The following is a 25,307-nucleotide window of genomic DNA, read 5'->3' as shown; positions in this document are numbered from 1 at the left end:
TTCAGCTAAATCTTTCAACATCTGGTTGAGATGACAACAGTTCTCTATAGTTTGCTGCCACAATCCTGCCAGCCTTTGTTTGCCCATTCAGTATCCGCCCCCGCCCCCCAGCACAAACCTAAAAGCTTTTACTATATTCCTTGTCTGGTTCTGTTCAACACTATTCATATGGGCTGTAATCCTAAGAACACTTTCCAGGAAGAAAGGCCTGTTTAATATTTTTTTATCTAGTACGAAAGCAACAAGTTCTAGATTATTGCCAGAACACAAGATGCTAAAAGAAGATTCTGTTTTTTTCCATTTGTTTTCAGTTTTTGTGTATACAGGGGCCCATTCATACGTTCCACAGAAACATGCATGTCTGAAGCAAGAATCACTAATTAATAGGGCTGTGCAACAACAACAACAAAAATCAGTAACTTTCAAGTTCAGGTTTATTGGACCTGAAATAAGCCAAATACCCATTCTGCTTTTCTATGAAGAAGGGGGCGACCCTTTCAGGGGCTCCCTGTCTCAAACTGTACCAAACTTCGATGTTCATGCAAGGAGAGTCCCTTGCAGCTACCTTTAAAATTTGGTAACTACCTCGAAAAATGCCCCGCAGAGCTCCTAAAAAGATCCCATAGAGAAAAGCCTTGTGAAAGCTGAAGGCCGAATAAACCAAATACCTATTTGGCTGATTCGGTGATTAGCTCTTCAGCTTAGGCTTTATTCTCTATTTCAATAAATCCGGAAAAGCCGAAATTCCTTTTTTCGGGTTTATTTTCAGTTTGGTAAACCCGATATACACAGCCCTACTAATTAATGGTAGTATCAAGTGATAACATGCATTTCTCAGCTATCACAGTTCGGCCATCACATATCCAACTTTTGAATCACTCAGCATAAAATATTGCTCATACATTTGCCTGAAAGTCACTGAGACATAAGCTTGGATCCAGAGTAAACTAGTAAGCTGCACCGATTCCCACTGCAGACCCCCCCCCCCATGTCATATCTCAGAGTCCCCTATCAGTAGCATTTCATGGAGGTCTGTGGGTTGCAATGGGAGGGGAGAAACAGGCAAGTCCTGTTCCACACATAGAAAAATTCAGAGATGATGAACAAACCTATGTGATTCAGACTTGAAGAGGCCTCAAGACGGCTACAAGCCACTTCTGTCATACACAGATGTATTTAATCTTTTCCTTTCAAAGCTCAGTTTGAATGTACTATTATTTCCTTTGAATTAGCATTTACTATTAGGAAATATAACAAGATCAAAATACCAATCTCTCTGAACCCAAACCAGATACAAGAAACAATCGCATCGAAAAGTCCACATTCACTCACATTCCTATATAATTATTAATAAAGCAACAAACTTATGCAATACCCTGGAGGACCAAGAATAAAGCAGTCAAAACCTGTAAAATAAAGGCAGTGGAAACCAATTTCCATGATTTCTATAAACACATGTACAAGATAGGCATGTCTCTCATTTGTTTTAAAAGAGAAATAAAGGAAAATGCACAACAAGGTAGCAAAGTAATGAAGAGTACAAAGCCTTACTTCAGATTTCGAGGACATGTTCTCCTCCATATCGGAATCATTAGGGTCCACAATATCATCAAATGGTGGCAAACTGGATTTCTTCTTCTCCAGTGTCTCACTTTCCATTTTGACTTTCCCAATCTTAAACTGAGACTTATCCTTTATTTGTTTTTTGTCAGCAGCAGAACAAGTGAGAATCAGTGGCGGAGCACTAGAAAAACTTTTAAATAAAGTTTCTGAGCCACTTTTTTTCCTCTTTTTGGCGGCAAGATCCTCAGAATCCATACCAGGAGGCCTTTTTGTAGGGGCCTTCTTTTCTTGCTGCTGTCCACTTGTTATGGTAAGGATGTTATTTTCAGATTTTGGCTCCTTTGACATAGGTTTGGGTTCCTTGAAGGCCATCTTAGGAACTATTTTTTCATCCTTTAGTGGTTTGTTTTCTTTGGGTTTCTTAGAGGATTCTTTGGAAGATTTGTTATGTTCCCTGGAAGGTTCTTTGAAGGCACTTTTATGTTCCTTAGAGTCTTTAGAGGGTTTCTCCTTGTGCTCCTTTGTTAATTTATGGGGCTTTGAAAAACTGTTACAATTACTGCTGCTGCTAGTGCTTATATTCTTACTTGGGTCCTGCAACAATGGAAATTACAAAATTAACATCAAAAAACTAAACTTAAGATACAACAGTTAGTGCTACTATGCATCTTCTATTCACTTCAGCAAAGCTTGTGAATGAATGGTAATTATGTACCGGCAGGGAGTGATGCAGTGAACTGCTTTCCTTGGTTTCAAAAACTAGAGAATAAATTAATACAGATGAATGAAGCAGTGAAAATACAGTCTACATGTTGTTTGCACAGAATGGTCACATGATTTTGTCTCCCAGTAAGAGTTAGTATAGGCAACACACATCAAAATATCTTTGTGAATTTGTGTTGAAATGTCTACCAGCCAAAGCACAACAAAATTTAGAATTTTCTAGATCAAAGGAATGGTTTAACATATACTGTAATGAATATGTACATGAGAAACACACTACCTTAAACAAAATCTCAGAACCTCATAAAATCAAGGAAGGGAAAGAGCCTTGGGTACTTACCGTGAAGGCTTCTTCTGCTCAGAGGGACAAAAGGCATCTTAATGATGGGTGCTTCCGTTTCCTCTTAACTCGGGAGGCAGGAATCAATATTTAAGTTTTCTAGCCTCCTGGGGTAAACGCCCCTTATTGCCATTCGAAAACTTTCCAAGCCTTATATCGTTAACTAGAACACTGAAAGAAACAAGGTATGTACAACTCTAGAGGAATTCACTCCCTGGAAGGATGCTAAGACAGCAAGAATCGACTAACTTTTGAAGAAACCTGCAACCGTAACTCAACAACTATCCATATTAGCTGTAAGGGCGGGCAAGATGCCCTTTGTCCCTTTGAGCAGAAGAAGCCTTCACGGTAAGTACCCAAGGCTCTTTCTCTCTCAGAGGGTCCAAAGGGCATCTTCATGATGGGACATACAAGAGCAGTCTCACTCATGGGACGGTTAGACGTCTTGGATTATGCTCTGCAGTACCCTTCTGCCGAAAGCGGCTTCTGCTGAAGAGTAAAGGTCTAACTTGTAATGTCTAACGAAGGTGGATACTGAAGACCAAGTGGCGGCCTTGCAAATCTCCTCTATTGGAGCCTGTCTGTCAAAGGCCGTAGAGGTGGCTGCGCTTCTGACAGAGAGGGCAGTAATGCCCCCTGGAATAGGAAGTCTACTCTCTAGACAGGCGGTTCTGATGCAGAGTGAGATGTTGCGACTAATGGATGCCCTAGACATCGGCTTGCCTTTGTTAGGAGATGAAATGTTAATGAATAGTGCGTCTGAAAGACGAATGGATTGAGTACGAGAAATGTATGTGTGTAATGCTCTTCGTAAATCTAAGGTGTGCCAAGCCTTTTCTTTGGGAGTTTTGGGATTGGGACAGAAGGACGGCAAAACGATGTCCTGATCTCTGTGGAACTTTGAATTGCATTTTGGAATAAAGGATCGATCGTGTCGGAGGACTACTTTGTCTTTGTGGAATGTAATGAGCCCAGGTCTGATTGAGAGCGCTCCCATTTCTGAGACTCTGCGAGCAGATGTGACCGCCATTAGGAATAAGGTTTTCATTCTCAATCATTTGAGACCTCCTTGTGTGAATGGCTCAAACGGAGGTTTGGTGAAGGCAGTTAACACAGTGTGAAGGCTCCAGGTGGGGAACCTGTGTCTGACCAGAGGAGAAATGAGGTTCAGACCCCTAAGGAAGGATTTTATGTGAGGGTGTTTTGTTAATCTATAACCCGCTACCCTAGGAACTAAGGTAGCTATGGAGGCCAGCTGTCTGCGAAGAGTGGAAGTGGACAGGCCCATCTTATGTCCCTCTTGCAAGAAGGATAGGATACCTGCAGTTCTAGGTTTGAGAGAATTGATCACCTTGCGTCTACACCATCTGGTGAAAGCCTTCCAAGAGGCATTGTAAATTCTTTGGGTAGAAGGCCTGTGTGCTGCCTGAATGATGTGGATGATGTCTGCATTATAACCTAAGTTGATAGTCTTTGTTGTTCAATTCCCAGACGGTCATTTTGTACCATTCTGGATTGGGATGACATACTGGGCTTGAATCAGTAAGTCCTGCCTCTCTGGTAGTCTCCAATAATGGTTGTTCGACATCTGCACTAGGGATGAAAACCATGGTCGTCTGGGCCAAAATGGAGCTATGAACAATACGTGTGCTTTTAGGAGATGTACCCTTCTCAGGACTCTTGGTATGAGAGGGAGGGGAGGGAACGCATATAGCAGTTCGTTGGGCAACGGGGCTATCAGTGCATCTGTCTGCTCTGCTCCCTGTTGCTTGTACCTGGTGAAGAACCTGTTCAATTGGTTGTTGTTGTTTGTGGCAAACAGGTCCACCTGTGGTGTTCTGAATTTCTGAGTGATTATGTGAAAAACTTCCGGATGAAGGGACCACTCTGCCTCGCTGAGCCAATCGGCTTGGATGTTGACAGAGCCCTGTATGTGTTCGGCTGAGAGGGAGGCCAGGTTGCTCTTGGCCCATGTCAGTATGTTCAGTGCTTCTCTGTGTAGGGCTGAGGACCTCGATCCCCCCTGCTTGTTTAAGTGTGCCTTTGCAGCTAACATTGTCCGTCCTGATTAGAACGTCCTTTCCCTGGATTTGAGGATGGAAGGCTGAAGAGTTCTGAAGATTGACCTGATTTCGAGAATGTTTATGTGCAGTTTTTGCTCCTGGGGATTCCAAGTGCCCTGTGCCGGGAGATCCTGTAGTGTTGCCCCCCAACCTGTAGGGCAAGCGTCTGTGTGTATCTGTATTGGGATGGGGCGGATAAACAGAAGTCCCTTGGATAGGTTTCTTGGAACAGACCACCATTGTAAACTCTTTTTTGCTTCCTTGGAAAGTAGGACATTTTTGTCTCTTTTCTGCTGGATGTCTCCCTGGTAAGGTCTGAGAAGCCATTATAGAGGCCTTGCATGCAAGTGCGCCCAATGGTCGGGATACATGCTACCATGTGCCCCTGAAGCTTTGCTAGGGACATTAGCTTGGAGGATCGGAAGTGTATGCTTTTTTGGCCGGGGAAGTGATTAGATGTACCTTTTCTTGTGTGAGGTAGAGTTTGCTGTGTTTTGTGTCTATGTCTACTCCAAGGTGTCTCAGTCTTTGGGCAGGAGATAATTGGCTCTTTTTGTAGTTGATGATGAAACCGTGACTTGTCGACAATTCTATTACCCTCTGCGTGTGTTCTAGACTTTGCTGTTTTGAGTCTGCGCATACTAGTATGTCGTCGAGATAAGGGTATATTCTGATCCCCTCTCTGCGTAGAACTGCTATGAGCGTCACTAACACTTTGGTGAATACCCTCAAAGCGGAAGTTAATCCGAATGGGAGGGCCCTGAATTGGAAATGCATTCCCTGATACAGGAATCTGAGGAAGCGGCGGTGTGTGAGGTAAATGAGAATATGTAGATAAGCTTCGGTGAGATCTATGGATGTTAGAAAGTCCAATGGTCGAAGAGCCTCTGTGACTGACCTCAGTGTTTCCATCTGGAAACGTTTTAAGGGAATGAGCTTGTTCAAAAAATTGAGATCTACAATGGGTCTCCATCCCCCGTCCCTTTTGGGAACGGTAAAGAAAATAGAATAAATTCCTGATGAGCGCTCCATTGGAGGGACTATCTCTATGGCTTTTATGCTTGATAGGTGCTGTATGGCTTCTGAGGTCGTTTGTAGTTTGAGTTTGTTCTTTGAAGTTGGGGATACAACTACTCTGTTGGGTGGTATGCATGAAAATTCTATTTTGTAGCCGTGAGTGATGATGCTCTCTACCCACTGGTCTGGATGGTAGGAAGACCATTGAGGAAGAAACAGGCTGAGCCTTCCTCCCACAGGAGGAGATATGGCGTCATTACTTGTTTTGGCAGCTGGGTTTATCCCCTTTGCTGCCTTGGAAAAGGGAGAACTTTGTTGTCCTATTGAACCTCCCTCCTCTACGAAAGGAGCTGCGGTTTTGGTTCCATTGAAACCCGCGCTGATCAGGTCTGTATTTCTGAAAAGTGTGGTAAGTTCTAAAGGAAGTGGATTGGGAGAAGCCCCTGGATTCTTTTGGAAGGCTCTTAGGTAAGGCTTTCTTTTTATCCTTGGTCTCAATGAGAATGGGGTCCAACTTATCCCCAAAGAGCCTCTTCCCTTGATAAAGGAAGCCCATGAGGACAGATTTTGAATTATGTTCGATCTGCCAAGGGCGTAACCACAGTGATCGTCTGGCTGCTGATGAGGTGGCTAAGGCTCTAGCAGCAAGACATAGTGTCTAGTGTAGAATCAGCTAGAAAGGAGACTGCTCTCAGAAGTCTAGATACCCCTTCACAGGCCTGCTTCTCCTCCTGAGGAATGAGCTGTGCCAGTTTTCTTGCCCAAATAATAGCTGCCCTAGAAACTAGTGCAGAGGTAATGGAAGTGCTGATAGCTAGAGCAGAAGCCTCATGAGCTTTTTTACATGCTAGCTCTGCTTTCCTATCTGCAGGGTCCCTGATCATAGCTTGGCCTTCTTCAGTTACCAGATCAGATGTGTGTAATGCAGTAACTGGTGCTTCCACAAGGGGTACTTTCAGTAACTCTGAGGTGTTACGGTCAATGTTATAAAACTTTTTTGATGTGAGTGGGAATTGCTTGGAAGCCATTGGCTTCTCCCACTCTGATTTCATAAGGGTTAAGAAGTAGTCTGGTACTGGGACTACCCTGTCTGGGGTGTCATGCATATGGAAGAATTCCTTGGTTCCCTTTTTTCTCTTTGGGCGAGAAGCTTCAGAATCCTCTGCCAAGTCTAGGGCTGTTAAGGGTTTGGACAGTAAAAGAGGAAATTCCTCTGCATTAAAAATTCTGGATTGTTTGGGTTGCTCAATAATATCCTCTCCATCAGAACTGAACTCTCCCTCCTCTTTATCAGAATTCTCATCACCAGATGAGGCTGAGGAGTTGCCACCTTGCATCTGGTAAGACTGAGACCCAGAAGTGTCTTTTAAAGCCGCCTTTGTGGGCCATCTACTATCCCCAGAAGTATCTGCCCTGCTTGCAGTATCGATACAAAGCTAGTAAATCCCTAAGGAAATAATTTCAGTACACAGCCACTGATCGTTTTAACTTATGCAAATTTACTTATATTTTTTCACAATATGCACATGTATATGCGTAGCACTCTTCTCACTAAAGTTCTGAGCTGCAAACAGCCTAAACGTGTTGAAAATTATAGGCTTAAAACTCTATGTACATAAACAATTTTCTTCAAATAATACAATGCAGAAGGTAAAATAGCTGTACGTGCGTATAAGAAAAATACTGATAAAAATTCACTTCTTAATTATGGCTCCTTCCATCCTTCTCATTTAAAAAATAGCCTCCCCTACAGCCAATTCGTCCGCCTTAAAAGAAATTCCACAAGAGAACAAGACTTTTTGACAGCAGCCAGTGAACTAAGGGGATCTTTAGTAACTAGGGGTTATCCTGAATGCATAGTGGAAAGAGCATTTCATAGGGCTAGGAACATGAATCGAGAACAGCTATTAAAAGATAAAAAAATCAATGAGAGTAAATCATTATCCTTTTCTTTAACTTATACACACTTAGCTCCAGCAATAAAAGCAATAATTTACAATAATTGGCACATAATTGGGGATATCCCTGGGTGCAATTCCTTACCTAAAATAGGTTTAAAAAAAACTCAAGCGATTAGGGACCACCTTATACAATCGGATTTTAGTGCAAAAAAGCAGGTCCAGCCTATTATTAGAGGCCATTTTTCATGTGGAAGATGTGTTCAATGTCATCTATCACTACCAGTGAAAGAATTTGTTTGCCAACAAACAGGATTTCGTTTTGTACTTAAATCTTTTACTAATTGTGATTCAAAGGGAATAATTTATATCATCAAATGTGTTTGTAATTTAATTTACATTGGTAAAACCCTTAGATCATTAAAGTATAGGATAGGGGAACATCGGTCTAGAATTCGCAACAAGGTATTAGAGGCTCCCATGGTCCCCCACTTCATAGAAAAAGGACATAGAGATATTGATTTACAATTTTTTGCCATTTGGCAAATACAAAAAGGCCCCTATGTCAATGCTGAGAGAATCCTATGCCAGCAAGAGGCAAGGTTCATTCATTTGTTTCACTCTATCCATCCCTATGGGTTAAATTCAGCTTTAGATCTGTCTAGTTATTTATAAAATTAATTACAATTAAATTATTAATCATATTTATTGCATTTTAATTCATCACATTTACCCATTAAACTTGGTCTTGACGTCCTTTTATGTATTTATAGGAATCATGTTCTGTAATTTTTCTTAAAAGTCTGTTTAAAATATTTATATCTTAAAAATCAAAAAAATATATTTATACAATTAATTACATTGTCATAGAAGTTTACACAGGATACGTATCCCAGCAGACTTGAGTATCAACACCTGGTAGATGTTATTTAAAGAAAGGCCACAGTGCATGTTACTAAGAAATAGAGACTATGGGTCATGCCTGTGAACTGCAAGGCTGCAGTCAGGTAGGATAAGTTCACTATTATTCACAATTGTATTTACACAAGGGTGGGGGTGTTAGGCAATAGTATATACTCATATGTTGTTAATGTTTTAGAAATGAATAAGGGCACAGTCTGATGAAGCGAAGTTTACTCTGCGAAACAAGGATAAGACAACCGGGAACTTGTAACCATATTTTGTGCCATAATTACCATAACAACAACAACGCGAAGTTACAGAAGCTAGCGTTTGAAACCGGCTTACCAGCAGGAACGGGATTGGAGCCACCGGATTGGTTTACGCGGGATCAGCTGACCGCGATTGGAAACAATCTTGATTTATACTGCCTGAGTTGTGGCGAATTGAAATATATCCAATAAGACTTTGCGACCCGACTGCTGGTTGTAAGAATGATTCCCCCGGGGGCTTGTATGTTCTGAGATGAATGTATTATTTGAAGAAAATTGTTTATGTACATAGAGTTTTAAGCCTATAATTTTCAACACGTTTAGGCTATTTGCAGCTCAGAACTTTAGTGAGAAGAGTGCTACGCATATACATGTGCATATTGTGAAAAAATATAAGTAAATTTGCATAAGTTAAAACGATCAGTGGCTGTGTACTGAAATTATTTCCTTAGGGATTTACTGCTTGCAGTATCAGCAGAAGTTTCTATAGCCCTTGCCCCCCGGGAGGAGCTCTCCTGAGAAGAAGGGGAAGGAGGAGGAGGTTGAGCCATCCGTAAGCCTTCTGCAAAGGCGTCTCTGATTAAAGTGGAGAGCTCTGCTTTTAGAAAGGCCAAACCGCTCTCTTGGATCAGGGGAGGAATTGTCCTACCAGAAGTCGCAGTCTCCGCTGATGAGTCCCATCCCTGATTTTGAGGCGAGCCGCCTGTGGATGGGGTTTCCAAAGGCAAGGGCGAGCCGCCAGCCTCAGTAACTTCACCCCTTTCGGGTGGTAAGGGAGTAGTAGACTCGGCCGCTGTAGTATCCCCGCTGCGAAATGCTGCGGAATTCTCTCCGCTTTTGGGCGGCACAGCTTTTGCAGAGCGGGCGGTGGTGGGGAATCGTTTAGCGAGTTTGTTGGTAGACGAGCCAGCTCTCTTGCGCTTGTTGGCGCCGCTCACGCCTGATTTTACTTTTGATTTCCCCTTAGAATCGGCTGCATAGCTGCAAGAAGGCTGGTTGGAACCCGGAGGGGAACTCCGTGGAGCCGCCGACAGAAGGCTAGGATCTAAATCTGCCTGCACAATATAGGAATCCTCTTGCTCGGTGGCCATTTTGTTGCGCAGTAAAAATGACTACCCTCTTTTCCCTTTTCTATTTTCCTAAACTATTAGGAAAGGAAGAAAGAGAGAGAGAGTTAGATAAGTAAAGAATTTAGCAGTAGGATAGAATATAAAAAAGATAAAATCCCTTTTTTAGCTGAGAGCTGTGAAAAAGGCTGCTCTCCCGATAAAGGCAGGAAGTAGAATGGCAATAGGGGGCGTTTACCCCAGGAGGCTAGAAAATTTAAATATTGATTCCTGCCTCCCGAGTTAAGAGGAAACGGAAGAACCCATCATGAGGATGCCCTTTGGACCCTCTGAGAGAGAATGACATACAAGATCACCATTACTGAATGCAGATTATTTGCTTAAGCATGCCAGAAAATCTATCAGAAATCCTGTCAGGATTATTCAGATTATTAAAAACACTTGGCCAATCTGAAAATAATCTGGATTTTTGCTTTTTTTTTTTTTTTTTTTTTGGATGGATGACATCTGAAAAATAATCCAAAATCCAGATAAGAGTGCAGGGCAGATCTAGCATGAAGGCTATACTGCAGGGTTCCTCGGGTGCCTTTCCCTGACCACCCACCCATTCCCAAGCTTAGCAAGCCTAGGAACCACTGCAGTCAAACTTGGACATTGCAACCGAGTCCAGGAATCTGAAATGCCATGGGAAATTAAATTTTCCATTATTCTCAGTGTTCTGGATCCTGCAGCACCATTCAATAACAAAATCATCTGCTCACTTGCCTGGAAGAAGCTGTCTAATCATCAGTGAGAAGAACACCAGTTAGTCTCTTGAACTCTCACTTGTGCAGCAGTTCAGAGGTTGATAGGAGTGCCTCCCTGTTTCCCACCTTCTTCAGAGCAAACACCTATTTCTCTTCAAGCCTTCTGGGAAAGTCAGAGGACGAAACAGCCAAGCCAATATCTATGGTATGTATCCACAGACCACGGTGGGCTGAAATGGATTCATTACTTTTGAAAAGGGGGAAGCAGACTCCAAAACTCCAGGGTCTGAATCCTATCAGCATTTGTTTCAACACCATCATCATCAAATTTAAATGCTAAATTAAGATATGAATCTTTATACTGGCTCCCATTTGCAGCCACAACAGAATTTAGGACATTGATCCTTTGCTTCAAGTAGTGGTCTCCATTAAAATTTTCAATTGCAAGACAATATAAAATGTTATGTTACATGGGCATTAAAGTAATCTGCCTCAAAGGTAGCAATTAGAGTTTCCTTTTGGAAAGTTGGAATTAGTTATTACCTTGCTCATTATTTAAAGGAGGCAGAATTATTGTTCATCTTTATCTGTGTCAGGGTTGGAGTTAGTAACCTCAGAGCCTAATCAAAGGAAGCATGACAAAGTCCATTCAGACCAGCTATGCAAAGGCACCATCCAACCAAATAGGAAGCCATTCATGTGTAGCATCTTACATACTGCAGCAAACCACAGAAGGAAACGTTTTGAAGTGATGCAGTGACAATTAGAGGGCTTATGTAATGAACATATGCCCTCTTTCCATATGGGATATCCATACAGTAGGATTTAAAACAGTGTCTTCATTTAAACCCCTCTTTTGGGGAGCCATAAAGAATTTTATAATATATTTGTTTGCAGCATCAGTTCACTCTAGTGAATTAGATGTTGGTTGTTTCGTCACAGAATATCTTGCATCCTTAAACATTGCACATCACCGGCTTTGAAACATATTCTGTTGCAGCCTATATACTTACTGTGAATTTTTTCACACAACTGTACAATGGCAAAAGGGTTGTAAATTATTTTGCAACACTTAAATTATTAGTTATTTTTCCAGACACACATAGAAAACATAATTAGTTCATCATTCATTTGCATTTCCAAACCTAATCCATGGCCTCACCCAATCCTTAAAGGGAAAACTATTTAACCCTTTTCACTGCTTTGAGCTAGAATGGAGAGGGTAAATGAGCAACAAATTGGTTTTTGTGTTTCAGAAACAAGTTTTGGAAAAGTATCAGCATCACCATTTTTTTAAGTTTGGGACACTGAATAGGCCACGCTGCCCAGATATACACAAGTAGACTTTGTAAGTCCCCCCTTACTTTTTGAAGAAATGCTGCAGGTAAACATTGAGAATAATGAGCATACAAATATGATGATGGCCAGTAATCCATTACTATAGATGATTGCTTGATACTGTATCATTATGCATGTGGTATGCTATCAATGTACAGCAAGTTTTATTTACAGTTTTATAAGCAAAACTGAAAAAAAGCCCACAAACCACAACTCCAAGTGACTTTACAAAGTAAAAAACTAACTCCTCTTTCAATTAAACAATCCAAACTGATTACTGCAGATGTAAGATATTAAACCAGGATTTAGAAAAGAGAGCAGGTAGCAGAACTGGGGCAGGCTTCTGCTCAAGACCTTGGAGAGGGGCTGCCCATCAGAGCAGCTCAATACTGGCCAAGAAAGAACAATGCCCTGATTCATTAGCAGGCAGTTTTGTATCCTGGCTTCCTTAAAACGACAAACACAAATAAATGCTGATTAACCATTTGTATAACTATGGTCTCTCTGTTAAAGCTCATGTAATACAGATACAAAATTAGTAATTTTACAATACATATTCTGGCATGAAACAGTCACACTGAAACAGGAGAGCCAATAAAGTTTGAAAAAAAAATAAGCTACATGATATAATGGGAAAGAATGTTTGAATAATGCACCAATTTTGGAATCTAGCTTTAGCTAAGCATGACAGTCTCATTCTCAATCTGCCAAAATAAGTCTGAACTTATTTTGCTGCTTTAAACATCATAAGATGCATATAAAGTATAAATGTCTAGGCTTTCTATAAGCAATTGGTTGCTTTGTGAACTGCATTGAGTCTAACATGGGATATACATTTTTTAAATACATCAATATACTGTTTCAGTCATTCATATTCTGCATGAGCCCTATAAATAAACCACAATTTAAAAAAATCAATGGCAAGTAAATCCCAGGTGTTCAAGCATGAGCCTCTCTTTGATTTGCTTTTGGCTGTTTCCTCATTCATCTGATTAAAGTATTGCTTAAAGTATTTATTAGCTGATGGGCCATGCAGCAGTCAAACTGTTGCTTGAAACATGCCCTAGTTTCTTTTGTCAAGCTATAGCTCACCTTTGGCCCATGAGATGATTTCTTCTTCACTTCAGAAAAAGACAGGGAGTTACTGGGAAGGTTGGGGAGATGAAGACTCTGCCCGGAAGCAGCTGATGTACTATCTGACATTACCATGATCTAGTATGAAGGAGAAATAAATGTATTAGTAACATTTACAAAATTGATGGGTACAGAAACCAAGGCTCGGCAGTAGATGATTAAAATACCATGGATAAATTACCAGTTTGGGTTTCCTCTGCCCATACCGTATATACTCGCGTATAAGCCGAGTTTTTCAGCCCAAAAAAAGGGCTGAAAAAGCCGAACTCGGCTTATACGCGGGTCAATACCGTAGAGGGAGGAGGGAGGAGGGAGGGGGGAACTTACCTCCGCCGTCTTTTCCTGGCTGGGAGCGGCCTCCAGAGGCGCCCTGCGGCCGCGAGGAGGCCGCCCAACCGCCCCCGCCGCCTTTTCCAGGCCGGGAGCGGCCTTTAGAGGTGCCCTGCGGCCGCGGGGAGGCCGCCCAGCCGCCCCCGCCGCCTTTTCCAGGCCGGGAGCGGCCATTAGAGGCGTCCTGCGGCCGCGGGGAGGCCGCCCAGCCGCCCCCGCCGCCTTTTCCAGGCCGGGAGCGGCCGCATGGGGGGGGGGGTTATAAGCCGACCCTCTGCTTATACGCGGGTGCCTAATTTTTCCCCATTTTTGGGGAGAAATTAGGCACCTCGGCTTATACGCGGGTCGGCTTATACATGGGTATATACGGTAATTCACTATATCAAATTTATTTAAAAGTCATTTGGCTTTCAATGTAAACTGCAAGAATTGAAAGCATAAGCTTGTACACATACATACATAAACACACACACACCACCTATTAGAATCTGTCAGCAAAGCACAACAGTGAAGGAAAAAATAATCAAAAAACATATACATATCTATTTGTCCTGGAAATGAGAGGATGTAAACTGCCTTCTCACATACCTCAAGATGAGAGTTTATGGCAGATCCCAAATCCAAGCAGAAATTTTGAGTCAGAAACCATTTTGCACCTGCACCACTCCCAGGTATCTATGCTGTGGATTCTCAGCATGCTGTCAAGACCTTACTAAAAAGTTTGTGCCCATAAATTGAATTCAATTGAGTAAATCTAAATTTCATGTAGTTTTTTTTTTCCTGCTACACCGGCAACATTGGCAGGATACAAACTACTTTTGTCACGTACTTAGTTTCTTAGGTTCTGAAAAACCTAACTTGCCACAAACTCAAAAAAGATTAAATGTGTATATAGTAATAGGTAATTTTGAAGCAGAATGTTCGTTTACTCAGTTTCATTACTTACAAAGAGCTAGTTGTCAATAATTATTGACTAGTTGTCAATAATCAGACAATTGATCTTTGGAGCAGGAAATTCCCTGCAATCACAGCAGTTAATAAAATGTGAAGGAGGTTTTCCAGAGGCCTGCAAGAAGCCACTGATGGAACATGTACAGATTTAAACACCGAGTATTAAGTAAGACAAGCTGGCCACAACCTAAGGAAAAAGTTGCATTTACCTGTAACTGTTGTTCATCAAGAGTCTTCTGTGCAGGCACACATTGGGAATGTGCATGAGCCATGGACATGTTATTAGTTAAAATAATCACTTGGGGGCGCTGTGCACTGGAGTCGGAGGAAACTATTCCTATCTAAATGGTCACATGTTCCCGTGTGATCGTGCCCCCTAAAAACAGTGTTGCACTTACCTGTAACTGTTGTTCATTGAGAGGTCTTCTGTGCAGGCAGGCACATGGACTACACCAGCTATGGAGATCTGACTACTAAACTTCTCAAAGCTTCAGAGCACTTGGAGCGCTTCCCCTCCCCTCCCCTCCATCTCAAGCTGTGAGCGGGAAGGTTTCCTGCCCAAATAGTCATGTGACAGAGGCGGGGAGATTGCTCCTCCCTTCACCGCCGTGGAGGAACACCATTACAGCTAACTGTAGCCCACAGCAGAGAAAGGAGGGAGCAATGTGGTACTGCACAGAAGACCACTCGATGAACAACAGTTACAGGTAAATGCGACACTCTTTATCTGCGTGGCTTCTGTGCAGTACCGCATGGGAGAATAGCAAGCTCACCTACCATGGAGGTGGGTATGGGCTAGTCACCAAAGAATGACTGCCAGAATACTCTAAAGAAAAAAGGGGAAAAACAAACTCAACCTGAAAGTGAGGGGAAACCAGAGGGGTTGAGCTTAACATAGGCTGACCATACCCTTTTGAACGGAACAGTCCCATTTTTATCATATTTCCCGGCCGTCCTGTCTTTTTAATTAAAATGTCAATTTTGTCCCGTTTTGCACCTTATTACACTTCCAACGTTTGTTTCCTTCAGTTCTAACATTTCTTATGCTGCATGTAGGCATGGCTGGGTAAATTCTCATAAAAAAGTGCTCCGATCGGGTTACACTAATATTACATAACCCGTCCCATTTTTGCTAACCCAATGTCCCATTTTTGTCTCAAGGAAATATGGCCAGCCTAGCTTAGCACTATCTAGTGTAATAACAAATAAATATACTTTTATTGTATTGTGTGCACAATTGTATTTAATAACACAGGGCTAAAATACAGGTTTCTCAAAAAGCAAAAAGAATAAATGGTTACAAAAATTACAAACACATATATAGTTGATGCTAATATATAAAATGACCAAAATCTGACCAGACACATTTCAGCCTTTTAGAGGCCTTCCTCAGTGGTCATATATACACAATTTCACAATACACATCCTGACATATACAAAAACATTGTTCAAGTTAAGAAAAAAATAAAAGCCTTCTGGAAGGAGAAAAAAGGAACTTCTAAAGAATAATAGGGACTGGTGCCCCCCCCCCCACATTAGCTAGCCTTTTCACTTATATATAGATGCTACTGGCCAAATCCCAAGGGGCTGGGAAACTGCCATCATAGTCCCCTTCCACCAAAAAGGATGTCGGGACAATCCATCGAACTATCGGCCAATCAGCTTGTTAAGCATACCCAGTAAACTATATGTAAATCATCTTTTCGGCAAGTTGTCCTCCTGGTTAGAACAGGAAGAGCAAATTGGGATCGAACAAGCTGGTTTTAAGCAAGGGGTTTGTACCACGGATCACTGTTTGGTTATTCAACGTCTGGTGGAGAAACAGTTAGCCCTGCCACTCTTTGCCATTTTTGTTGATTTTAAAGCGGCTTTTGACTCAGTTTCGAGAGTGTGCCTCTGTGAAAAGCTTGAGCCCACGTCTATAGACCGGAGGCTTTTCTCATCAGAGCCCTGTATCAAGGCACTAACCTTAGAGTGAGATGTGGTAAACAGGGTCACCTCTCAGATCCTATAAACACCTTCAAAGGCGTCAAACGGAGCTGCATGTTAGCCCCTACACTGTTTAATTTTTACATCAATATCTGCTTAAATGATGTTATCTGCACCTATTGTACCCTTTTCTCACTCCACCTAGTTTTTAATGTAAAGTGTTCTTAAAATTTATATATATATATATTCCATATTTTTAAAGTCGCTTTTATATTTTTTCTGCTGAGGTTTATTGCGGTAAAAAATTTTTTTACTGGTCTGATTTGACTGTATTAATAAATTTATTATTATTATAGGGTGTGACCTTGATTAGTGGGGGAGGTTATAAGACATTAGCTTTGCCCTGGCCGATACATACTTTCCCCCCTCCTGATGGCTGTTTTTACTAGGAAGTTTTGACAGTTCACCTTTACTTGTTGTAAATTGAAAGCATTTCATGTTTTTTTAAACCCTGGTGGCTGGGGCAGTAATCACCGATGATCTATGCGGGTATTACCAACTCTGACTTTATCCAACCTGGGTGTAGGTCCATAGTAGTCCCCCCATTCAGCGAGATATGCTGGGGACATGAAGAACAGGTATGAGGGCATGGCATAGATGGCAGTGCCAGTGGCCACAGAACCGGTGGTGCCATCTCGGATCCAGCAGGTCCCAGAACTGATGATGGATTCCGTTCTGGTTCAATCTCACCCTCAGAAAAGGATAATGGAGGTGACGCTGGTGTAGATGAAGGAGTTTTCAGTGGGGCAATGACGTCCTCTACTTCTGGAGATGGATCCCATACCAGTGTTGGTACTTGCTGCCTCTTCGGTTCTGTGTTTCTCTTTATGATTGGCCTTGAATTTGGGCTTCTTAGTAGGCAGTTCCAGTGCACATATCAGAACCGTCAGGGATGGCAAATGCAAACAATGCCGTTGGGGCTTGGGTCGCTGCACCGATGGAACTGACTGCACTGAGGACTTCAACAGATGTTGTGGACCTGGTGCTGGTTTTGCAGGGGCCTTGGTCAAAAGAAGGGGTAGTGATTGTAGTAATCCATCTGAGTCATTTTAGCACTACATCTGGTGTATTTCTTAAACAATGCCTTTTGAGCCATAATGGAGATGCAAGAACCCACTACCTGCTGCACAGTAAGTGGGGGTGGTGGTACAAGGGGGGATAGCAAGACCTTACTTAGTCCTTCTTCTAGTGTTGGTCAAAGGAGAAAATTGACCAAACCTCTTGGAAATAGATTAGGAAACACCAAATCCATTGATGAGGGAGATAGCTGTCGTTCTCCTTTGGCAGTGAAAAAGGAACTGAGGGATGGGGACACCATTGCTCTGGAGAACGTGACTGTGCTCCATGGTAGTTTTTTTAGCTAATAACCTCTTTGTGACAGGCATGCTCATGCGCAGTCCCAATGTGGGACTGCACAAAGCTTGAAGATGCACAAAGCTTGAAGATGAAAACACTGTTTAGTAGCGAAGAATGCATTTGCATGAGGATTTTAAGACATGGTCACAAGTGATGCATCATTTTTATGCAGCAAACCATTCTGATATGTAGGTTTGACACTTGGATAGGACTTACCCCTCCTGCTTTCAGCAGCTTTCTTCTGAACTCTTCCGTGGGGTTGTTGAAAGTAAGCTTTTCACAGCGGAGATGGTTTACTGGTGGATGGCCTTCCAAATGTAGGAATAGGTCATAGTCAAAGCGGACTTTCTTCGGTTCTTCCTATGGGTTAGACAATAGTCAGGGGGGAAATCTGATACCAAACCATTTTTCATCTCACTATTATACAGATTTGTTTCTTTGCTTATAGGTTTAGCAGAAAATTGCATTAATTAAAATTCTGAAGATTACCTTAAATCAATATCTCCGCGAAACCCAGGAGAGAAATGCCTAAAATTACAGCTTGTTTCTGCCTAAAACCTTGAATCATGGGATCGCTGAGAATGGCTTGTAAATTTTTTCAGCAATCTTCCTTAAGATGGAGTAAGTAGCCAGAACTTTCATGCTCAGAAAACACATGGAGATGTGTATTCTTTTTCACAGTCCTAAACTGCTTCTCTACCCTCTTCACTTAATGTTAAGCTATTATATTAATATGGAAAGCAAATTTCTACTACTGTACTATTCCTCTAGCAAGCCAGAATTTTTTTTAATGTTGAAAGACAGAAACAAAGCTATTCTGAACCCAATCCATCAATTGGTCTTTGATAGAGGTAAAATTAATGCAGATAAGCCTACTTTATATCAATCATTCATACAGCACATTAAATTGCACCTTGTAGCCCCATTATAGGTCATTACTATAATGAAGTCTAGATCAGGGTTGCCCTTGGCAACTGTTCCGAGGCCACAGGTTGTTAAGAATGCCTGCAGAACACAGTACTCCCACGTTGCCCACCCAAATCTGGCTATCAAATCAAAGTGTTAATGTTGCTGTACAGAGTCCTAAATGCTAGAGATTCAAGTATCTTAGACATCATCTCCTTCTCTATGACCCAGTCCAATGTTTCCCCAAGGACTTCTGTTTAAGACTACCATTGATGCAATTGGTCTACAACTGCTCAGTTAATGTGTTCTATGACTACTCTGCTGTTAATGGTGCTTGTCACAGTTAAGTTGCGCAGAGCTACTAAACCAAAGACAGTAGTTTAGATCCAAAGACTCCCTTCTGATACAAGAGAGGCTTCCCGTAGTGGAGGAAGCACTCTCTTTGTTGCAGGAAGGGTCTCACATGGCAAAAGACAACCTTCTGATTCAACCCAATATGAAACCTTTGTTTGACCTGTCCTTTGATGACACAGCACTGACCATTTTTCCTCCCAACACTGAAATTTTCTATTTGTCTTTTATTACAGGCTCTGATTTTCAGGCTCAGGAAGGATATACATTTATACAGACCGTGAGAAGTGCTTTATAGTCCTTCTCTCATTTATAAATCACTTTTATACAAGGAAGGTCAATTCATTAACAAAAAAAATCCTCATTTCTGAAAGAAAAAATGTGTGTGCACTTAAAATGTCTTGTTAACGTTCTTCAGAACGGAGCAAAACAGGCCAGGTTCAATGTTACAGCCCAAAAAATCCTGACAGAATTAGAATTGGGTGAACGCCACAAAGCAGCTTTCTATCTGAACTTGATGCTGTACATTGTGAAAAATAAGGTCAGTAGTAGGGCAGCCTTATTTGAAGCATGATGAACAACAAGCCCTGATAAGAATTTTTTTGTCCAAAGAAATGTAAATGCTTCTTTTTTCACAGAACCAAAACATTTTCTGTGCCCAGGAGCAAACATGGTACGACACATTGTAGTAGCTCAGTGGTTAAGAAACTCTGTATTGAGAGAATCTAATATATTGATTGAACAGAGCCTTGTTTTAATTTGGATAGTGGCTAATACAATAATGGGAAGACAACATTATCAACAAGCAATACTAGTAGACAGGTAATGCTGAGAGTTCACTAAAAGAAACATCACTCTGAGCCAATAGAACTGCAGCGAATGGACAGAACAAGTTTGTTTTAGCCACATGACTGATTCACAAAAAGTTAATTAGTTTCCAGTGTTTGGAATCCTCTAGGGCTAGATGTACCATTTCAGCAGCCATTGTACATTATGGCACAGCTACAAATCCTTGATTTCCTCCATTTGCTTTTCTGAAGCAGAGCCTACTTCCTATACAATTAATTTTGTACCTTAGTACCTATTTTTTAAAATAATGTACAATTTGAAGACCTAAGTTCAGTTGCTACAAAACCTGGGAGGCAAGGATGTTGACAAGGGACATGTTGCGGCACTGAACACATTACTCCTATTTTAGAACAACTACACTGGTCACCTGTTTCTTTCCAGGTACAATTCCCAATTTTGCATCTGACCTCTGGGCCCAGTATACTTGAAGGAACGTTTTCTCCTATATGAACCTATTCCCACCTATTAAGGTATTTTCACAAGGATCTTCTCTGGCTACTCTCCCTTCTTAACTGAGAGGGGAGATAAGAAGAACTAGGGATTTCTTGGTGTCAGAGGCATAATTATTGACTTCTCCCTGCCTGCCCAAGGAAATTCAACTGACATCATACCTGGCTGTAGTTAGACCCCAGGGGAAACCATAGTTATCCTGCAAGGCTTTCCCTGAGTTTATGGTTGGGAGTCCAATTGTTTATCTGCCCATTATTCCAGAACAATATTGATTCTCATGAAACTTGTGACTGTTTTTTCCAGTTTTGTCTATTGCTGGGTTTAAAATGTTTTCAGAGATGATGCATGTTTCAATTTTGTTGCATGCTGCTTCAAATAAATAAATGGGGGCAGAAAAGTTCTCGTGGGCTCCTTCTCATGATTCCTTTTTCTAATTTCATAAATCCATTATTGATTTCTCGGGGCTGAAGAGTGCATAAAGCAAAGTAGACAAATTTAGGAGCATCCTGCATTTCATAACACAGGTAAAATGAGGAGCCAGTGTCCTAACTGGCTGTATATTTTGTGTACAGACAGTATAGCCAGGGCAGGGCTGGCTCAAATACTTGTCAAATTAAGGGCAAGTATTTCTATTTAGTATTTATTAAAATATTTATATCCTGCTCTTCCTTGTGGTTTAAATTGGTTTACAAAACTATACCGACGTTTGAGGGTCATTACTAAGGCAACCCTTAGTTAACAGTAACTATGAAAAACTGCATCTAATGTCTAAACTAATAACAGTATGCCAATATAAAACTACAAACTGGGAACTCATAGGAAATCATGAGGGAAGGAATCAATTTAGAAATCCCATCTCAACCCCCCCTCAAGTCTCTCAAGGCATTCTGTGAGCTTTTGGTTAGTTGAGCAAGCTAATCCCTGCCCCTCAAATGACTATCAACTGCTTCCATGTCAGTACTTTATCAGGCCACGTTTAGGGTTTGTTTTCTTTTTGATTAGTTTACAAAGCCATTTGTTCTGCATAGCTAAGGAGTCCCCTTAGCAGACAGAGACACCTCTCCTTTGTCTGTGGGGGGCCTGATTGGGCTGCTTCCATGATTAGCACAGGGCCCAGCTATTTTACTAACAGGTTCAATGATGTGAACTACATTCAAAAGACAACAGTTCCTTATATTGATCCTAACTCATCTTAGGAAGGCCATGTTTTAAATGAATTTTAAATCAAATTTCACTTAAAATAAAGAGAAACAAACACACAAACAAATCTATAATTAAAAACTGTCATATTTATCATTATAGCACTGAGCTATCTGGTCTATATTAGGAGTGGGTCTTTGGAAGTAGGAAGAGCAGACCATGACTTTTGTAAAGCAGGGACTCAAGGAACCTATCTCCTGCCTTTACCTTTTACAATTATATCATCTAGTCCTTTCATAGCAATCTGCTACCTAGACATGAGCTTCATGAAATTAGTTGGCTGTGGTCAAATAATGATCACTTGACCAGTCAAACTGACCATTATCCATATACTGTGTTATACGATACTTTGAGCCAGAGGAAAGGTGGTGTATAAATGTGCAATGTGAGTATGGCTATATGAATGTGTTTTGGTGAGGAAATATGCATTTCAGGTTATACATTTCCTGCTCCCCAAAATATGATGACCATAGCTTCATAGATCAAAGATTTGATAGAAAAAAATGCATTTAAACAAATGTAAAAAAATGCAAGCAGAAAATATAGAGCACTGAATATTAAAAATAGCCACCATTATTCATTATTAAAACATAAGTAGTAATTAATTAATATTAATTCATTAATAATAATTAATTCATTATTAAAACTTAAGAACCACTTTAAGTTTGCTTTAAGTGTGAGCAGAATATCTCAGATGTTTCAATAATTTTAAGAAATAGCTGTCATTCTCATGCCTCCCTCATTTTAAAAACTTAACTGCTTTAAATGTGTTTTAAGTGTGAGCAGAGTATCTTGCCAGTTTCAGTGGACAGACAAGACATTTTCTGTACTTACATCCAATTTTGTGCCAATTTTATGTGCCAAAAATGGCTTGACAAAATTATGACAGCACCTCAATTTTTATTGCAAAATATATTTTTCAACTTACATTTACTACGTTTTATTATAGTATTGGTTAAGAGAAAAATCTCAAAAAATTCCCTGAGAATATTCATTTGTCAAGAATTTCAAAGTACACACCTTGTTCTTGAAGTAAACCTCTATTGGCAAAATGAAACCAGCATATCCAGATTCTTCAACTTTGTATGGTGGATCTTTGCACACTGGGAGAAAAAGAAAAAGGAGTTTGTGTGTTTACATTTTGTGCAGTAATTTTATGAATGAAGTTTCTAATTCCCTAAAAAAATTGTTAAGATTTTTTTAAAGTTTTACTACCTACAACACAATATTTATGCCCTGAAGTGAAAATGAGTAGAAAAAGTAGAGACAGCTTCTTGATGTGGAGGAATCTATTAGATACAGTAGAATACAAAGGGCATATCAAACAACTCACATTGTGTTATTTGAGCTGCCGCCCCACCTCAGATATCCTCAACCATGCAGCAGTTGCTTCCATTTTCAGTCTCTCCAAGAGCACTTAGGTGCCCACCAAAAGCCCACCACACTTTCTTTAGGTACAGAGACAACTTTTACATGAAGTATTTTGTTAAGAATTCAACATGCATGCGGCCTTGTGGGAAAAATATTTTAATTTTCAAGGGCAAAGAAGGCATTGAAATCCCCCACAAATATCCACATAGGCAAAATTGTGCACAGGTTTTTTTTACAAGGAGCGTTCAAAGCAAACGATATCCAATATATGTTCTGGGACCAAAATTGCATTCGTTATCTCAAGTCACACTTTATAAACTGTAAATTTAAGGAAGCTATAAATAAAACACTACTGATATTTCTAGTTGCATGTTTGCTGCCAGAGCATACAGGGCAGTCTAAGAAAATAAGGTCCAATATGGCTGCTAAGGGTGCTGATCCTTCAAGTTGATTTTAATGGTCGCTAGGTCCCATTGGCCGATTGGGACACAACCACAATTTTTAGTTAATACTTATTGTAGTAGTTGTTTTTGTATGCATCGATTTAGCATAGTTTTAGTATGCATATTTATTATTAATCCAGAATTTTATTAACCTAGTATTTCCTTTTATTGTGTATCTGTGGTATCCTTGACATGTTTGTAATGGCCTATGGCTAAATGCAAATAAAACCATTCACAGTCATGTTAGAAAATACAGCTCACTCTTTAAGGTAAAAATTCTAACGGTTGTAAGATTTTAAAACTAACACAACTTTAAGAGTAAAAATTAACTAAATATGGATTCAGACCTTGATCTTAAGCAATTTTGATAAGATCGATCCACTGCAAGAATTCTCGATGATGTAACCATTTCTAGTTATGCCCAAATTATAAAAATTGAGTTATCTGGGTGACATTGCCATTTTCCTGAAAAAGCCAAATAACGCCATGTGCTACCAGGTGGACTCAGTCAAAGTAATACAGACAATGTCAAGAAACTGAGAAGTTATCCAAAGTCCAAATCACAACAACAAATGGGAAGCTCTGTTAAGCAACAGAGACATTTGGCATTACTGCTTCCAAACATGCATGCAAACTATAGTAAGAAATGGCTTTACATTGGATGGACAGCAATAGCTTGCATTGGATAGCAATAGCTTGCAATAGACTTTGTATACAATATGTATACAATATTTTCAAGATGTTTTTGTTTCAATGTAAATAGTTGTGGCAGCAATCCACATGCTATAATGTGTTTAATGACAACACATCACTAAAGAGTTCAGTGTTTTCAATGATAAAAATTAGCTTAATATTGAAGCATGTTGGTAGTCCTACCTATTGTGACTCTATGATGGTGTTTCTATTTAAATAGTTCACTACAGAAATTTGTTTTCTACATCCACCTTTTATTTTTCCTAACTCTCCAAAGTAAAAAATTAAAGGTACATGTCTATGGTGGCATAGGGTATAGAAGTATGCAGCTTGTTCTGAAGTACTGAGTATATTTGCAGTTTTTCTCACAGAAGAAGAAAATACTTATACTTTTAGATTTCACAAATATGGCAAATAGTGCAATTTCAAATGATAAGTTATAAATGTTATTCAGTCAGTAGCAGTAGTAGTTTAGGTTTGATAGGAAACTCAGAACTGCATATATTTCACACACACCCAAATCCCCCCGATGCCTTCAAATTTCCAGACATTTTACATCTTTAATCCCTGGTATCTCCAATGAAAGAATCCCAAGGAGTAGGCGCAGGGAAAGGACATTCCTTTGCCTGAGATCATGAAGACCTGCTTCCAGGCACAGTAGCCCATACAGAGTAGGTGAACGAATGGTTTGACTTAGTACAAGACAGCCCAATATGTTCAAATAGTAGCTTCCCAAACGCAGTTTAGAGCTATTGGTTCTCGTAGGTTATCCGGGCTGTGTAACCGTGGTCTTGGTATTTTCTTTCCTGACGTTTCGCCAGCAGCTGTGGCCGGCATCTTCAGAGGAGTAACACTGAAGGACAGTGTTTAGAGCTAGTTTTTACATTATTTGGCAGAACACAATCTTTGGAGACTATATTTCCTGAGTGTCCCTAGGAATAGCTAACTGCTTGCCCAAAGCAAGGACACGAGCACATGCACACACACAATAGATGACTTGTTTGCCATTGATCTGATTCCCTGTAGCAGGCCCATGAGCCCGAACTGAATTTATACAACAAAGAGTTAAATAGTTATTTTTCAGAATCATCACTTTCAAAACACTCACTTTTATCTTCTGCAGCATAAAGATTGCATGCATGAAGTTAATTTCTGTGCAGCAAAGAACAAAGCATATTCCAGAGCGTAAAGGGGCACACAACGTTCCATGCATATGCTAGGAATACTGGCAACAATACAGAAAAGAATAAAAAGCTCTATTTTATTTTAGTCCGTACTCTCTTCAAAACACATGGTAAACACATGGAACAAAAACATTTAGAAACATGAAACACTACCCCCCCCAAACCATACTTTG

The 25,307-nt window shown here is 40.6% G+C and overlaps 1 protein-coding gene across 4 annotated transcripts in view; it reads right to left on the bottom strand.

Annotated features, from left to right (window-relative positions):
* Positions 1 to 25,307, bottom strand: part of MLLT3 (MLLT3 super elongation complex subunit) — a 155,298-nt gene that overhangs the window by 60,553 nt on the left and 69,438 nt on the right. For all 4 annotated transcript variants that reach the window (XM_056848670.1, XM_056848673.1, XM_056848669.1 and 1 more), the window contains exons 3-6: positions 22,464 to 22,546; positions 17,904 to 18,047; positions 13,020 to 13,139; positions 1,552 to 2,157 (exon numbers count right to left, since the gene is read on the bottom strand). In XM_056848670.1, coding sequence (XP_056704648.1) covers positions 1,552 to 2,157; positions 13,020 to 13,139; positions 17,904 to 18,047; positions 22,464 to 22,546 — 953 coding nt within the window. The remainder of the gene's footprint in view (positions 1 to 1,551; positions 2,158 to 13,019; positions 13,140 to 17,903; positions 18,048 to 22,463; positions 22,547 to 25,307) is intronic.

This window comes from Euleptes europaea, chromosome 4, assembly GCF_029931775.1.
Source record: "Euleptes europaea isolate rEulEur1 chromosome 4, rEulEur1.hap1, whole genome shotgun sequence".
Taxonomy (NCBI): Eukaryota; Metazoa; Chordata; class Lepidosauria; order Squamata; family Sphaerodactylidae; genus Euleptes; species Euleptes europaea.
This window is presented reverse-complemented; position numbering and strand designations above follow the sequence as displayed.